An 18,823-nucleotide genomic window follows, 5' to 3' on the forward strand; every position below is an offset into this window, starting at 1 on the left:
GAGAGAATGACATTTATTATTAAAAAGAGGAACACAGAAAACATCCTCATTTTTTCACCATTTACGCAATGGTTAAGGTTATGCAATGATAATATATGCATAGTGCTTCTGTTTACGTAGAATGTACATACATCTTCTGGTTAACAATTTATATGGCTTAAGGGACAGTTTGAAAGTAATATACTGATACCAAGGCACATACACTCTTGTAATACACTTTTGCATTATTTAAAAGCAGCTCTCTTTAGCATAAGTGCCAGATTTCCTGAAACTAACCCATAACTAAATGTTTTACTTCTTTTTTCTAGAAATAGAAGTCCTCATGAAACCAGTCCACAAGCATTTCTCATTAAAGCATGCCATTAAAATATATGTCCACACTTATGGTAGGATTCTAGCTTCACTAGTGTGCATAGTGTAATTCTGAATATAAATACAGCAGTGAAAAAAATCTAGACTTTCACATCATCTAAATCTGTTTTTGTTGCTCCCCTAGCTCAGATTGATTCAGGTGTGAGTGCTCCACACTCTCTCTGTATTCTTGATGTAGGGCTGGTAGCAGGAGGTATATACTGGGTAAACAGACCTACCCAATGCAGAGAACCTCCAGGAGACATGTCTGACTCAGCATATTCTGACCTTAAAGATTTATAATTACATAATGCTCTTGCATGACGTTTCAGCTTCAGAAGGTTATAAAATAATGAAATATCAAATATGGGGTGATTCTGCAAAGGCAGTGATTATATGGGTTTTATTTACAATATAGTAGTCATACTGCCATATGTATACATATTCACACCCTAAATGGCCTGTGATCAAAATTCAGTTACTGCCTCATGGGTTTGCTGAAAATGCTGAAAGAATTCTGGTGCCTGCTCTAAAGAGACATATGGTCTGATTCATATGCCAAGAGAATCTGCTACTAATGAATACCATTATAATGAATAGCATGTGTTGAACCAGTCATATACTCACAGATGTAAACCAAGTACAGCTAAATGGATGCATCCAGTACTGAATGCTGGTTGGGAAAAGAACACAGTGGGCCTATGGAAATAAGTAAACATAAAGATAGAAATGTCTAGTCCAGAAATATCCAGAGTGAACTAGCATTAATATTAATAATGATTTTATTTATAAATAATTTATTACTTTACTTTATTTATAAAAAATAGATATTTATTAATAATCTAACAGTACATCTCAAGTACATCTAAGCAAGCATCCTGGGTTGGATTGAATCTAATGACATTGTTATGTACATGCTGCATGCAAAATGCCCAAGTTATTAACATTTTGATTCAAAGAGCCTATTTAAGCAAGCGTGAAACAAACTCACATTGTATTATCCATATAAATTGTATCTGTTTATTAAGAAAAATCCTTTCGCAATGTCTGCTGGAGCAAAGCTAAGACAGCAGTGCTTCTACAAAGTGTGGCCCCCAAAAGTCAAAAGATTAGGACTGTAAAAATCCACTTCCCATTCTGTGCAAGAGTGAAGAGGGATCATTGCTGGCATTGTTAAACAGATTTCTCTCTCTCTCTCTCTCTCTCTCTCATTCTCTTTCTACACTCTGTCTGTCTGTTAACAAAACTATATCTCAATAGAATAAGAGCTCATAAATATGCAGTAAGGGTCTAGGAGTATATGTGGGCCCAGGATGGACAAACAAGCAACCTTTTAGAGGAGCAGAGTTTATCCATTGGCACACAGGAAACAGGAAGTACAGGAGTCTCACTCTCCCTAAATCATACACACACACACACACACACACACACACACACTGTAAACATCAAATATTTTGACTCACAAACACAAAATTAAAGCAAGATGGTCTTTTCATTCTGGTAGATGACTGTTATGAAAATAAAAAAAAAATGTTTGCCAGCTTTTTGACTGATGCTGAAGAATCTTATGATATGTGTGTGTGTGTGTGTGTGAAAATTCCTCTAATCAGTTCAACAGCATTTGGTTTTATGAATAAGCTTCCCGTTTTGTCACATTTTCAACACAAAAAGTGCTTCAGTTCATACTTTCCAGCACATTCCTGAATTCATGAGTACTTTGGAATTTCCTCTGGCAGTTTTTTTTATCTTCTTTGGTTGTCTGATTCCTAATGTAATATATCAGAACTCTACATTTATTAACATACAGTGGGGTCCAAAGTCTGAGACCTCAGTGATTTTTTTTTTTTTTTCATTTAAAATTATAACTAAACAGAAAGTTTTAGAACTTTGAAATATTAAAAAAAAAAGTAAGTGTTCAATATCTTGAATATTTAATTTTCATGATTTTGCCCTATTTCTAGGTCCCTATTTAAATGTATGCAAATATGTGATACTGACCATGTTAACTGCTTTGTACAAAAGGTCAGATTTTCCTCATGCCTAATCTCTTCTATTGAAGCCTGTGTTCAGCCCGAGTGCACACTGTTATTAAAGCAAAAATGGGACGTACTAAATACTAAGAGACTCCGAAATTCGATTTTTCACTCAAGTTGTTGTCAATAATATAATTTGTACTGAAAATTGTTATATTAAATTAGAAAAGAACTTTTGGACCCCACTGTAAATCTTTGTAACTTTTGTAAAACATCTTAGAGTGGGGTGAGATAAGGGTAATGAAATATTAAATTGGGAATCCTTGATATTGAAATTGATTTATGATGAAGCCGAGCCCCACAAGTGTGTAATGATGCAAAATAGGGATTTTCAAATTTGTAGGGTAATGCTGTTTTATTTATCAAAGATGCGATATGTTTGCATACAAGCATATAAACTGTTCAAAAAGACATCAGGATTTTGTCGTTGCAATGAAAGTAATTACTCGATCCTATCAATATTGTAAAGGTTCATGCTAGTTCACACTCGTTCTCTGGCCATTCTCATCAAATCGAGTGATTGAAGTGTTTTGGCATGTTTGCATTTTAGTTGTAGAATCACAGTTACACACATAGAACAGGGTATTTCACATACATGTGTATATTATACTGTGGAGATTTGTTGTACAACTGTTTATTTAATTCCATTCCCAACAACCTCTTGAGGATGCTTGCAAACTTGAGAGCAAGAAATGAGGAAGTGCAAAAGTCTTGCTTGGCCCCTGTTACAGTAAGGCAGAGTTACACTACCAGTGAAGAGTTTGGACACATTTAATTGAAGATACACTATGTTTCATTGTCTTATAGACAATTTAATAAACACTTCTAAATTCGATACTCCCTCCTGAAGCTAGTTGAGAACATGTCAAGACCGTGCAAAACATTACCAGGAATACAGTTCATTCATCGTCCTACCTGCATGATTTTGGACAGTAGGAGGAAACCGGAGAACCTGGAGGAACCCCACATGAAGATGGAGGGAACATGCACAGATAATTATCCCAAGCTTAGGATCGAACCATTACAGTATCCAACACTTTTCTTGGTCAGTACATAAATTCCATTTCATTCCATAGATTCTATGTATAATTTATAGTGTTATTTCTTCATTGTTCTAAAATAGTTTTTTTTTTTTAAATAGTAGAAGTGAAAAAGAAGAAGAAGAAGAAGAAGAAGAAGAAGTAGACATAGAAAAAGAAGAAAAACCTTTATGAGCAGGTGTGTCTAAACTTTTGTAGTGTACATCTGGGGTTTTCTCTGGAAAGCATCACTGGAGTATTTCATTCTCAGCCAAGTGAAAAAATAAGGCTTTCCACACAAGCAAACATGAATTAGCTGAATGGACTTTGTCTGCAGAACAGTACACACACAGGCACGTACTAGTCCTCTGTCCAAGCAATATGACTCATACGACAAAAATGCTAAGAAATGAAATGACAAGCCTCTGTGCTGGGAGTCAAGGGAGATGAAATGATGCATCAGAAGCACAACATTAGCGTATATGTATGTATGTATGTATGTATGTGTGTATGTATGTATGCATGTATATATGTATGTATGTTTTACTAAGCGGGCAGCCAAAGACCAAAATCATTCTTCAGTGGGATGATTTTTCCCTTTTTCATGGTATTGAGCAGACGTTGTGTGTGTGGAAAGAGTTCTACTCACCAGACCAGATGGCTTTCCATTTGGTTTCCACTACAGCATGCATCCCAAGAGGCTGCGCTTTTTCCTTATGTAGACTAGCCACTGTTTACTTTCTGATCCTATTTTCCCATATGAAAAAAGCTATCATTTGTGATGGAATAGCAAGTGCTATTTAGTAAAATTTTTTTGGTTTAGTATTTTGGTTCCATGCTGCATATGCATATCTGTCTTAACCATGACACAAATGACAGGCTTCTCAAATGAACACAAGTGGGAAATCTGTGAGAAATATGCCTGTCATAATCAGTTTTCCATGGCAAGCTGTGCTATTTCGATCAGTTGTTTTTGCTGTCGATGTTAATTGCAATTCCAGTGAGAGTAGATGTTTCCACATCACTCACAGACAAAGCATTCTCGGCAGCAGTATATTATGCACCAGGTGCCTTGAAAACTGCATTTAGAAAAAAAAACTGGCAGTAGAGCCATGAAGTAAACACAATGTTGTTCATATTTGGTGCATTTGTTTTGTACTGTGCAAAAGTCTTAGGCACATGCAAAAAAATGCTGTAGAGCAAAGATGCCTTTAAAAATAACAAAATTAAATGTTTCTACATTTAAAAAAAAATACTATAAAGCGCAGTAAACAGTAATCAATGAAACAAAGACAATATTTAGTGTGACGACTCTTTGGTTTAAAAACAGTATAGTCTCAGGTACAGTGTGAGTGTGTGCAGTTATATAATAGGAAATGAGCTGTAAGTGTTACTGAGCATCTTGCAGAAGCAGCCGCAGTTCTTCTGGAGACTTTGACTTTCGCACTCGCTTCTTATTTTTGCAGAGAAACCCCAGCAGTCTTCATGATGTTTTTGTTTTTTTTTTTTTCTGAAAAGAGGTCTCTTATGTAATCTGCTGCTTTCTTTACTGACATAAAAATATTTTTCTGTAACATCTAATTATGTGCTGGAAAACTGTTTGGAATTCTGAAATGTTTTTGTACTGACTGGATAATGTAGAAGTCATAAAATAAAAATCCATAACAAAGTTTGTACTAAAAAAAAATAGGATGCCTAAGACTTTTGCACAGTACTCTGTATGTGTATGTGTGTGTGTGTGTATATATATATATATATATATATATATATATATATACATCTCAAATCAGATAGACAGAGATGAAGAGAAAGGGAGGGATGGATGGACGAATACAATTCTTCAAAAAATCGCACCTAAACGTGCATGTATACAAAATAAATACAACAATAAAAATACACTAAAAATACTCCACATTTAAATTCTGTTTTTTATTTGATTTAATAAGAAAATGCCCTGATGCTGAAAATAAAAATACAATTTACAAAATCCCGAAGAATGAAACTGTTACATACGTTTGTGTTTTGTAGTCAGTTTCAGGCACTTTGAATCACAGATATAACAATTCAATACAGGGAGCTTAAAAATGAAATCTTTGGTTGTCACAAGCTCAAATAAGAAGGAAGTTTGAAAACCACAGTCAGACCTGAACATTAGCCTTCTGCACTCTTGGAAAATCTTGTCAGATTTTTTTTCTTCTGCAGAATGATTGGGACTTTTTTAAGTTATAAACATTTATTGTATATACATACATAAAAAAACTATATACATTTACTGTAAATCCACAAAATGGATTACATTTGAAAAATTAATGTAAAGAACTGTATCGGAATTTTTTTTTCTTTCAGTTCCCTTGTTCTTCTGCACGTGTTTTCATAAAATCTCAACTTGTATGGTTAAAAACAACACAGAATGGCTCAAACCAGTTTTACGGTTACAGCAGTCTTCATTATTTTGGTGGAGGTGGGTGACAGTATGCAAAGAATTAGGTAAAAGGAAAGATATAATCACAAATATTATTCCCCTTTTTTTCTTCTTCTCTCTTCGACAAAGACTGATGAGTATGGAAAGGCATACACTCTTAAAAACAGCTCAGAACTGGAATGCATTTTGAAGCCATCTTTTTCATCATAGCCATCTTCCTCTTCTTGTGACTCAGCTGCAGGGTAGCCATGTCCGGTAGGTGTTTGCAGGAGAGTGTACATGAGCCACGTAGTAATTGCTAAAGTTCCCGTCATGCACATACGGTGCTGGCTGGTAGTAGCAGGTGACGTTAGGGAGCGCAGGGATGGCATTCTGTTCGGTGAGCGTGCGCAGCGCCAGTGCCGAGATGAGTGCCAGGGTCTGTCGCCGCTCGTGACCCATTAGGCATACGGTGCTTTCATCAACAACATTCCGCAAAGTCACCAGGCACTCGTAGCGTTTGTGTTCCATGCCAGCAAAGTGGTTCTGAAGGTACGCCTCAAGTTTTCGGCGTTGCTCACCCACGTCTGGGAAGTCAATGAAGAAGCGCGAGCACATGTAGCGCTGGAGCGTTTTCATGTGCTCCTCCGACGCTGGCCGGAAGCCACGCACCAGCAGGTGGCAGTATTTCAGCAAACCGCCACCACGGATCTCCTCGGGACTGTGTGTAGCAATAGTCTTGGAGCGCAGGTGTTCCAGAGCTTCCTCGAAATCACCGTACATGCTCTCACCAAGCACAGTTGGGTGAAAGCTCTCAGACATGGGCGCCTCAGAGCAGCGGTCAAACAGCAGCAGCGAGTCAAGACCGATCTGAAACGAGTCGACGCTGAACTCAAACTGGCGTCGTAGTGTGTCAACAAACTTCAGCTCCACATTCTTGCCTGTATTGTTGGACAGAGAGATGAGGCTCCAGCAGTCTGTGTCAGTGCGCACTTTAACCAGCTTCTGCACATACGCCTCCTTGAGGGCAAGGGCGCTGAGACGCTCGCGGTTCACTCCAGCTGGAAGGAAGTCCAGCAGGCTGGCCAGCACCACTTCCTTTACCACATCAAACGTCCTGTCATCACACAAACTCAGGCCAAAGATCAGATCCAGGTCCTTGTAGCCTAAGCCTGTGTCCTTGTAAAGCACGTAGCTTGCAGCTGATCCATTAAGCTTCACATCACGGACTGCCACACTTCGATCCTCCAGTCTGGCCCTTACCACCTACAGCAAACAGGAAGACAAAAGGAACAGAAACAGAAAGAAACGCAGAAAGAAATAAGAACACTTATTCTAGATGCAAATGTGATTTCATCAGGACAACTATCATATAAATACATACACTTTTGACGTATACAAATACTGAGGGCATCCCATTCGTTTTCATGCATTTGTCTTTATCCTGTCCATGGTGGATCATCACAGCACAGCAGTTACCGGTCACGTCAACATCGTAGTGATCACACAAGCGATCTAGTGATTTCTAGCTAGAAACAATCCAAAATACAATATCGGGACTATACTGTGCAATCTAAGTCCATAATTATCTCAGGACATGAGCTATATTTTGGTCCTACTGCACTCTTGATCTTGGTCAGAATTCAGAATTCTACCTGCCAATGAGCACAGGAGTGAGAATCTTGAAAAAATCAGTTGGTCATACACCATTATAAGGAATATTTATACGAATGCTCAGCAGACATTTGCATGCAATACCCATGGAAATGGGTTTTAACTCACAACAAGGGTTTTATTACAGGAGTTGGCTAGGCCATGTAGCTAGCTCACAAAGAGCTCTTTAGCTTCTTTGGATTTTGCCTTTAAGTTGGCAGTGAAGCCTGGACCGACATGTTCTTGCTCTGCAATGGCCCAAGAAATATCCACGTACATATTTGGCCTAAATTTTGGCCTAGCCTATCGTCACATAACAATGACATTAACTTCAGAAACATATAAGAAAACTTATATGCAAGTCAAATGACCAAATATCAGATTTAGAACCTCACTTGTGAAAAAGTTTAATCAAGCTGTTTACACGTATGCAATAATAAAACTCTGTGTCAGAATTCAGCATAAAAAAGTCAGAATTGGTTTTACAATGTAAATGCAGCCCAAGTTTTCCATACGTGACCACTTTGAACACCATTAAATGTATTATTTATAAGTAAGCATATCCGTAATGCACAAGTCCAGTGAAGACCTTACCACTGACTTCTTCAGCAGTCTAGATAATTAGTCAGAGTGGTGGAAAACTGAGTCATTTTCCAGTCTTCTATGCTAGACGTACACAGTTAGGCAGCAAAATATTCACTTTCCCTTCCACACACACTGTTCTCAGGGACAAACATACCTCCCTGATTTGACACAGCTGAGAGATTTAGCCCTATAAGTCATATCCTTTACACGTGAAGGGGTTCAGTTCTCTGAAAGCATGCAGATTATCCTCAAGGTATGACAAGTCGCTGCTTGACTTGGTTTAAAAGCTCCTGGCAGCTTTTTCTCGCTCTCGCTTGAGTTATTCTTTCAATTTGCTTACTAGATTTCGCTAGATAAATCTCAGCTTTTTACTCACTACATGTCATAACAGATACTTTATGACATCTGTAATATTTTGGAAAATCATCATCTAATAAATTTAATCTCTAATGGATGTGACAACACCAGGTGGGGGAATGATATGATATTTGTACATTTCTACATTTAATGTGTGATTGGATGTACGTCAATTGTGACACACACACACACACACACACACACACACACACACACACACCAAATAAAAAAGCAAAAAAAAAGGGCTTCATGTTCAAGAATTCTGCTTTGAATCAAATTTTACCTATTTAACTATCTAAGACATTTAACTATCTATGTTGTTATCTATATTTTGCATGTGAAAATGACTATATTACAGTTGTTATTATATTATATGAGTAATATATTAAAGAATACATTTAGCTTTTGTTACTAAGTTTTAGTTAATGTCTGCCAACTTTCCTTGGTGAAGATCAGTGTAACATTCGGGGTGAAAACTGTGTGGAAAATGTGATTTCTACTTTTTCCTTTCACACGTTAATGTAAATGTAAAAATTTATACGGTCTAAGGGCTTTGAAGTTGTATTTGTCTAGATGAGTACTTTTTATTTGAGTAAGGAATTTACACCTCTGGTGTAATGTAACACACTCTACAGTTTTTAACAATTAAAGTACAGATTAAAGTATACAGAGTGTCCCAAAAATCTCCATACAGAGGGGAAACTGACATTTTTTAGTAAAATGTAAATTTATTTACAAAACATCCTCTATATGATTGCCATTTCTTTCTGAACACACTTCTTCTTTCTCTTTCTCACTCATGATGAACTTGTGTTAACACATCTGGTGTTATGCATGTAATTGCATGTCCATCACAACCTTGTGACAGCTTCTCATTCCAGCCATGAGAATGATTTCAATACGTTCTTCTTTTGTCAAAGGCATTCTTAAAGGCTATCTGAAATACACACACACACACACACACACACATATGTATATATGTATATTATATACATACATACATACATACATATATAAGTATGAAAAATTTTAGAAGACATTTTGCTAAAAATTTCCCCTATGGTATGGACACTTTTGGGACACCCTGTAGATTAAAGTACAGATCTTGTGATTAATACATCAGTCTGTCATGCAATTTTGATACCAATATCAAGTGTAGTATTATTTTTATTACCAAAAAAAAAAAAAACTTTGCCCCAAGCAACTATTAACACTTGTAACTGAACACTCAGTCTATTTTCATGATAATAACACATGCACAAAAACAAGCTATAAGATTTTCACACGAACCAACAGGACAGATGATACTGTGTTAGATTAAAGAAATATAAACAATGATGCAGAGTCCACAAGTGCTCAGTGTTTCCCCTTTGTCAGGAAGTCTCATATAAACTAAAAACACTATAAAATACAGGATCCAAACAATATTCTGCAGTTTACACTTGCAGTTAAAAGAGCATGGTTTGATTCCAAATATGCCAAATGTTAAACTTTATGTTTTTATTAATGGAAACGAAGGCTCATGGGTTACTACATGGCATATTAATGATGTCTGATCACATTACAAGCAAACACGTTGTTTAATCAGTTAAAAATTAGATCCCAATCTCTTCCACTTCTGTTTTTTTAATACAAATGTCAAGACAATTAAAGCCCCGTTTCCAAGAGCTTTAATTAGATAATCTACTTCATGCCATCTTTATCAACAAAAAATAAATATATAAAATAAAATAAAACAAAAAACATTTAAAAAAAAAACAATTTCACATTTTTACAGTTTTATATACGTAGGTGAACGTAGCTATTGGATATTTCGATGATGCTGAGAACTACCTTTGAGAGCGTTTTGAATAAGCATCATGCGCAAGAAAAAGTGAAAGTATTCAACTAAATGAGAAATAATGCTCTTGGTATTCTAATAGCATTGATATCAGTGACTTTTATGTGAATAACTGTTATTTTTATACAGAAATATTATGTTGTAATTTTATTACGGATTTAGATGGATTTCTATGCAGCTTATGTTTCGGTGAAGTTATGTAATGTAAAGAACACATAAAAACGAATGAGTGCGCATTCTTGCCGTGTGTCTCGGCTGGTGTGAATTTAAACAATTGTTAAAACAGAAGTTCATACTCAACCAAAAGACGCTTTTAAAAGCTTTAAACTGTAAAAGCTTTATTAAAAATGAAAGTCACCCCAAAGAAATCATTTGTGAAATAACAAAGAACAAAAAAATTGCTTTGCGCGTAGCCAAACTCGCCACATAATGATGCTAAGCATCAAACTCCAAGTTCAAAGCTCAAAGGGAGCTTTGTCATTCTTTCTCACCACAGTGTGTTGAGTGAGGAACAAAATGCGGTTCCTCCAGGACACAGTGTAACATTCACACAGGACATTAAACAACAACAACTGACAGCAAAATAAATGAAACGCACAGCAAGTATTCAGAAGAAATCAAACTCCATGCTCATATACGAGCCGAGGATTGAACCCAGGTTACTGATATCCTACAACATCCACATTACCACTGCGCTATTCTACCACAAAACACACTTGTATTGGCACAAAAATGAGCTTCCTATGCTTAAGCATACCCTCAAACACCCTCACCAACTAGAGACCGCCACTACTATACATGTCAAACAGCAACTCAGAGGCACAGTGCACATGTTGCTAAACCGTTAATTCATTATTTGAGATTATGGCGTTTTTGTTGTTTAACCTCATGTGTTTTGAACGCCAATATTTTTTCATGCTCATTTTTAAATTAGACTGTATAAAAACTTGATGATTAATTTTCCATGGCACAAAGAAACAATTATTGTCATGGGTATCATTACACAGAAAAGTCAGTTAGGCATATCCTTAAAGTTAAACTGTTGAACTCTCAGTAGAACGTTTTCATAATTATCGAAGCATTCCAGCGTATAGTCATGGCCAGATGATTAAGCAGTTTTTTACTGGAGAGACTTAGACTGGACTGAAGAGACCTCTGCAGGGTTACCAAAAAAAAATACACACAAATTTCATGTTATCTGTCATTTTCGCAAGTTGAGAGCATGAAAGGACTTTTGATTTAACTGTAGCCATGCTAAGTAACACTGAGCTTGCTACCTCGCATGTCTTGCCTATACAAGTCAAATGCATATTTAAGTTTCTTTATAGGCATAATACAATATCAGAGTAGTGACAATGTCAGACTTTCTTGAAAAGAATGTGTCTTGAAACTCATTTTCCATATGATCTTTTCAATATAACAATTTCTCACAGTTATGCCTAATCCTGATCATAAAAAAGAACTCAGGATCTACTGTACTTCATGTAGACAAGCTCTAAAAGTCTTCTGATGATTCTGTAGGCCTTTTGTTTCACATATGCCATGCTGGCTGAGTTCGCCTGCAAGCACAAAGAGCCTGTCTAGTATCCCACTCTTTCTTTATCTTTTTTCCACTTCTTTTTTCCTCTCTTTCTCCATGACCCTTTAATTAAAAGAATTGGAACCACTTCCCAGCTAGTGTCCACCCATTGCATTATGTTGTGTCTTGTGGCTGCTCGCAATGGACAGTGACACAATTTCCAATAAAAGGCTTAATCCTTGAACAAGGAAACCACAGGTCATCTCTATAGTGAAATTTTCTAGTATATCAGTGTTCCTATCTTTCCCTTGTTAGGAAGCTGCCATACTTACCATGGTAACTCAAGGCAACCCCACAGATTGACAGTGAGTGACTTCTTATGAGATACAAATTTTACAATACATATTTTACAGAGTTTCACATATTTTAGCATTTTTGATGTTACTAATGAATAAGCGTGGCAGCCATCTTGCGTATGTGTGCATATAGTTAACAGCAAGAATAAATCAGCTTTAATTCTACATTTAGTCATACATGTCTGACTCTTCCTAGTTAACTTCATATAAATTCCTATCTCTCTCTTTCTCCTTTAGTGAAGTTTCTGCATGACGGAGCTTTGTGACACCTCACCTCAGTTTGCACATAATATTTAACATACTTTCCAGCCTTCACCACTTGCTGACTGGAGATGCCTCATGATATGCCATTGAACCTGAAACAAGTACCACTCTTCCTAACTCTGCACACTACGTCAAGCAGCCATGCTCTCAATATGTGGCAACTCCAGTGCATCCTCATTGCAGTACTCGTCTCCCTCCATTTCAAACTCAACCACTGCATAAAGTTAAAAAAAAACAAGATTTTCACTTTACCTCAACTTCTTAAAAGGTAAACAACACTAGGCATCTGTCAGGACATATCAGCAAGATGACCTCACTTCAGTGATACACCCACTGTGCGATGGTGTTGATGCAATGGCATGGCCACAGCCACCTTTGAAAGAGGTGAATTCCGGTGTCAGATTTCTCTCCTCCTGAAGTCCTCATTCATCCTGACCCTCTTAACTTATCTCAACTCCCTCCCACATTCATCCCAACCACCTTCCTCTATTCATCCCAACTCCCTCCCTTGTTCACCCCAATGTCACAACTTGTCATTCCACCTCCTCTTTTGCCCCTTGCACTATGAGCTACTGCCACTCGCTCTTACAGATCCTACATTAGAAAGAAGTCAAGCATATAGATCCCACTACAGCTACCCTCAAGTTAACAGGCTCATGATCCCACGTGGATGCTACTCCAAACAGGTGTCTATACAGAAGCCCACCAGTAGTATCAAGCTCCCGAATCTTCATTAATTGATCACCCAGCTTGATCAATCTTGCTCTGCACTCAAAGGGTCCATACCAGCAGGTAAAGTTGTAGTGATCCCAAGCACAACTAGAATTTTATCCTTGCTACACACTTACTCCAGTAATCTAATTGTTCAGACAGTGCCAGGTAGAGGAGAATGGGCTCCCCCTGCTAAGCCTCTGTTCCTCCCAAAGTTTCTTCTACATCCAAGGCAGTTTGTCCTTGCCCCTGTCACCTCAGGCTTGCTAGGTAGGGGTTAAGGCTCTGTCTACAGTTAGAGAAGCACTGTAAAGTCCCACTTCTTCTTCCTGTGGCCGTGGCTACTCCCCTTCCTTCTCAACATAATTTCATGAGCCCCATTTGCTTCCCAGTGTCACTGAAAACACAGATCTTTCGTAGAAATCAGGTTTTGTCACTACTAAAACTGCAAAACCAATCCTTCAACCTATGGAAGCCATACCTTATCAACCTTGCTGTCTTTTTGGGGTTTGAAAGGCCAGACAGATTGGTTTTAATATACTGATAATTGATTGAACTTTCACAGTCAATAAAGACACCACACTTTACGAGCCTAATGCCATGCCTTTACTCAAGAAGGTCTTTAATATGATCCCCTCAAGCCTTCTCCAAGACTTTAGGATCACACTTCCAGATCTCTACTTCAAAATGGCCCCATCTCCTAGACACACTACAGCTACTTCATCCTTCACATAAGTCTTTAAATGGAGTCCTGGCTATCTAGCATTCAAGCCCAGTTTCCATCAACCGTTTTCATCAACCATTCCACTGGTATCTTGTTGAAGTTTCTTAGCATACACAACATATATTTTAATATATGTTATGTGAAGTCATCAAGTCGTCATACTGCTTTTGGTTCACGTTAAAGGTGCTCGGAGTTCGTCCCAAAAAGAGTTGATTCCACAATTCCAGGCATTGAAAACTAAGAGTCAATCCAAAAGCTTTGGAGTCAATTCCACATACTGAAAATGATTGGCCTCGGGGAAACACAGACCACATGGTAACAAGGATAGGAAGATATGACATCAATGTTGACATTGATGGGACAGTTAGCTGGTCCCAACAAGTTAGAGTTTTTACAAAACTTCAAGCTTTTATTTCAAAAACTGAAAGATCCGAAAGGTTTACTTTTACTACATTTACTGAGGTTTAGCTTCAGGTCAGTTTTAGCTTTAGGCATAGCATTAATTAGCGGCATTAATAATTTTTTCAACGAAAGGTCTTCAGAAGTGTAGCAAGACAAACATTTGTGCACTGCAATGAAAAGCTGCTGTAGAGGAAAGTCTGTAGAGGAATTTTGTGTGTGTGTGTGTGTGTTCATGTTAGGACAAGTGGTGGAAAGAGTACAAAACATACTGAAGTGTAAAAGTACTGCTACTTTACTAATAAGTTAATATGAAAATTTTCTATTCTGTTCTGTTTTTCTTTTTTTCCAAATACTGGTGGGGTTCCTATAGCCTGAAGCAGCATTTTAGACATATTTAACACACGAGGCAATCACTACCGAACATCAAAGTGACATCTTAGGGTTAATACAGAGCTTTCATATTGTAAAGCATAAAAACATCTGGCTAGCTAGTCTAGCTCACTCAGCTAATTAATGGCTTACCTGTACATGTTTCTGCAGGTTGGATGTTGAGCTGTGAAATGATATCTCCATGGGATTTAGCTCACATAATTTGCAGATCATTATCATGCTGTTTTTAAGTATTTAACACTGAAGATATATGATACATTGGGCCAGGGATGCTCATTTGTCTCCCCTTTCACAGACATTCTGGTGCTAAGTACTTGATGTATGTGTAAGTGTAGACGTTTGGCAGGAACGTGCTTTATTTTAATTGGGTCTTGAAAATTGAATTTTGTAAAATTTGCACATACACACTGTCTTTTGATTGGCCTACAGTCTTTTGTGCTTAAAAAGAATTAATATCACTCTGTAACTGTGCTCAAGAAGAAATGTAGCAAAGTTATAAATATATACAAGTTATAAATATTTATAATTTTTATATAGTACATACATTTATATTCTTTATATTTATAAAGTTTATATATAGATAGATAGCTAGATAGATAGATAGATAGATAGATAGATAGATAGGAAACTCAGTCCTATATATATAGGAAACTCAATTATATGTAATGGTACTGTGATTTAATCATACTCAAAAAAATTACCATTACAGTGTACTCAAGTGCTGTAACAAGGGTACATGTAATTTGTTATTTTCCATCCCTGGTTAGGACACAGAGCATCTGAAGGGGAGGAGTACTTCTTGCCAGTCTGTATAAAACATGATGCATTTTCCACTGAAACTTTGCAATAACTTGCCCAACACATAAGAAGTGTCCCCATTCTTCAGCAGCTATAACATGTTTGTAATATGTGTAACGTGGTCCAAGTGCAGGGATCAGAGATGAATTTAAAAAAGGGCCTATAAGGGTCTATAAAACTCAATCTAGATTAAAATTGTCAGTGATGACTGTCAGCAAAAATGTCTTTTGTGTACTGGAACTCTCAAATTAAGCTACTGAAAGCAGGGTACGTTGGAAATTCCCCCTTTCCTTCTTAATGGAACTGATCCATGTTCCATGTGCAGGTTTCCATAAACTGAAGAGAAAGGAAGGAAAAGCCTCATTGAGAATATCCACTAATGGTTAATGCAGATGCTAGTGCATGCAACCTGTCTTGTTTGTATAGTCAGGGATATTTTTCAAACCTTTTAAGCCCATAGGCTTCAATTTTTATTTTATTTATTTATTTTTTTGGCTTAATGTGTTAATCATGGAAATTAGGCTTTCTTGTATTTGAGCTGTCAAAAAGAAAAAGATCCATGTGAAGAGGAATGTTTGTTTCTTTTATAAACTATTCCACATAAGGGCTTTCTTGTGCATTGAAATATTTAAAGAATGATTTACTCTGTATTGTTCACACAACGGAAAGCCCTAAAAGGGACCTCAGCGTATTACTACACTCAGAAAAAAAAGACCTCAATCATTTTGGTATTCAACTTGTCAGTTCAAAGTAGTTGGCAAAGGGAAACCTGTAAGTAAAAATATAATTATACCTCAAATTTGCCTCACAGGGGAAATGAGAAAGGGCACTACGTGAGTATCTAAACATCCCAAGTGGAAGTTTCAGCTCTGAAGAAACCTTGGGTCTATTGAATAAACGTGTTCTGTTTATGAGACAGAAGGCAAACAGTAGCTTCTGGAGTCGCACCCTGGGAATCACAGGTGGTAAATCTATTAAGGAAGAAAGGGATTGGGCAAAAACACTTTATAACTGCTGAAATGTGCCCAAGAACTATATAGCTTAATCCTTTTTTTTAATCAAAAGGCTATGAAAGACAGGATTTCTCTGTCTTATTGTATTTTATTTTGTTATAAAGGAATCAGATGCCTTTTTCTTTTTTAAATTTTAAAGATCTGAACGATCCTGTCCACAGCAGCGTCTATGAGCGTCAGTGCCAAAACGGTGTCGGAGTTGTCCAAACTGCAATATGGAGTTTAAATGATCCATTTTGCTGAATGCATATTTTGTCCTACGTGTGAAAATAATGTTTTCCAACATCAGATGAAATGGGTTTGTGTGCAAGATCAGCTTCGTATTTTAGTATCCCCATATACTTGTTTTGCTTAAACTGTGGTAGTATTTGATCCTTACAAAAATAGCAGCAATAACACATGCACACACACACACACACACACACACACACACTCACACACTAATTACTGCTATGCCTGTGCCTAAATCTAATCCTAACCTTAACCTCAGGAACCAAAAGCCTCCTTTAATTGTTTTTTTAAATAAAGCTGCAGCTTTTTGCTGTTTTATTTGTTTAATAAAACTGTTAAATAAAGCAAGTCTCCTTTGTGGGGACCAGCATAATGTCATAACTGTCAGATACCTAGATTAAATGTATACAGTAATTTAGATACCTAGATTAAACGTATACAGTAATTTAGATACCTAGATTAAATGTATACAGTAATTTAGATATCTAGATTAAACGTATACAGTAATTTAGATATCTAGATTAAATGTATACAGTAATTTAGATATCTAGATTAAACGTATACAGTAATTTAGATATCTAGATTAAACGTATACAGTAATTTAGATATCTAGATTAAATGTATACAGTAATTTAGATATCTAGATTAAATGTATACAGTAATTTAGATATCTAGATTAAATGTATACAGTAATTTAGATACCTAGATTAAATGTATACAGTAATTTAGATATCTAGATTAAATGTATACAGTAATTTAGATATCTAGATTAAATGTATACAGTAATTTAGATATCTAGATTAAACGTATACAGTAATTTAGATATCTAGATTAAATGTATACAGTGATTTAATGTTGAGTGAAGGAAAATCTCCAGCTTCATGAGTGCTAAGAGTGTAACTTACTGAACAGTAGATATTTCAGAAGTTTGAAGTGTGCAAAATAAAGTGTAGTGTAAAAGCATGCAGTCCAGAATCAAGCATGTGTGTATATGTGTGTGTATATGTATATATTACGTATGTATGTAATATATGTGTGTGTCCACATATATAATATGTATGTGTGTATATGTGTGTGTGCATATATAATATGCATGTGTGTGTATATGTGTGTATATAATATGTGTGTGTATGTGAGAGTACATATATAATATGCATGTGTGTATGTGTGTGTATATAATATGTGTGTGTATATGTGTGTGTGTACATATATAATCTGTATGTGTGTGTATATGTCTGTGTATATAATATATGTGTGTATATGTGTGTGTGTACATATATAATGTGTGTGTGTGCGTATGTGTGTGTGCATATATAATATGCATGTGTGTGTATATGTGTGTATATAATATGTGTGTGTGTGTGTGTGTATATATAATATATGTGTGTGTGTGTGTACATATATAATCTGTATGTGTGTGTATATGTCTGTGTATATAATATATGTGTGTGTGTATATGTCTGTGTATATAATATATGTGTGTGTGTGTATATGTGTGTGTGTGTGTGTGTACATGTGTGTGTGCTTTACCTGCACGATCTGGCGGGGGGAAATGGACAGGGTTGGGAAGTTGCCGCGGCCGTGGATGGGAACACTTTCCCCGAGGATGGAGTCTAAACGCTGCACCTGCTCCCACGACAAGACGCAGAAGCGCCGACTCTGCTCCTGAGCGTCCTCGCGCGCTGTCATGGCGAAGTTTATCCCGGGATAAGAAAGAAACAATACACAGTCACGGGTCTGTATCGTCAGCGTGCGGTTCCCTAAAGCCTGAGCGCGTCTACTGAAGCAGCTGACAATCTGCTGTCATAGTTAAAGCAGGTCAGGATCAGTGGCCAGCACACAGAGAGCAGGTTCTGCACTCGTCCTGTCTCAGATGTTTACTCCAGACAACTTCTCTCGATGGAGCGCACAGGCGGATTTAAACGAGCAGGGGATTAGTCTGCTCAGCCCAGAGGAACAGACCGGAGCTTTCTCAATAATTACACACCTAGCCGTCGTGGCCACGCCCACTTTACTGACGCCACACAGAGAGCTGCACTGATTGGTTCCTGTGGCTGTTTATAAAGTGTGTGTGCACGCGCGCTGCGTGTGTGTGTGTGTGTGTGTGTGTGTGTGTGTGTGTGTGTGTGGACCAAAAGTATCCACAAAGATAGGAATATTTAACAGTTTTGATCTT

At 37.0% G+C, this 18,823-nt stretch overlaps 1 protein-coding gene across 1 annotated transcript; it reads right to left on the bottom strand.

Moving 5' to 3' along the window:
* Positions 1 to 5,308: 5,308 nt before the first annotated feature.
* LOC113543744 (terminal nucleotidyltransferase 5A) lies at positions 5,309 to 18,615 on the bottom strand. Its single transcript, XM_034301644.2, has 2 exons — positions 18,178 to 18,615; positions 5,309 to 7,070 (listed from the first exon to the last, which is right to left on the bottom strand). The coding sequence occupies exons 1-2, from the start codon at positions 18,334 to 18,336 to the stop codon at positions 6,057 to 6,059; spliced, it is 1,173 nt and encodes a 390-aa protein (XP_034157535.1). The 5' UTR covers positions 18,337 to 18,615; the 3' UTR covers positions 5,309 to 6,056.
* Positions 18,616 to 18,823: the final 208 nt, after the last annotated feature.

This window comes from Pangasianodon hypophthalmus, chromosome 29 (assembly GCF_027358585.1).
Source record: "Pangasianodon hypophthalmus isolate fPanHyp1 chromosome 29, fPanHyp1.pri, whole genome shotgun sequence".
Lineage (NCBI taxonomy): Eukaryota > Metazoa > Chordata > Actinopteri > Siluriformes > Pangasiidae > Pangasianodon > Pangasianodon hypophthalmus.

Coding starts and splice junctions, on each gene's coding strand:
- LOC113543744 (XM_034301644.2), bottom strand. CDS start 18,336: ATGACAGCGCGCGAGGACGCTCAGGAGCAGAGTCGGCGCTTCTGCGTC. Junction 7,071..18,177: donor CCCCCCGCCAGATCGTGCAG/GTAAAGCACACA, acceptor TGTTTGCTGTAG/GTGGTAAGGGCCAGACTGGA.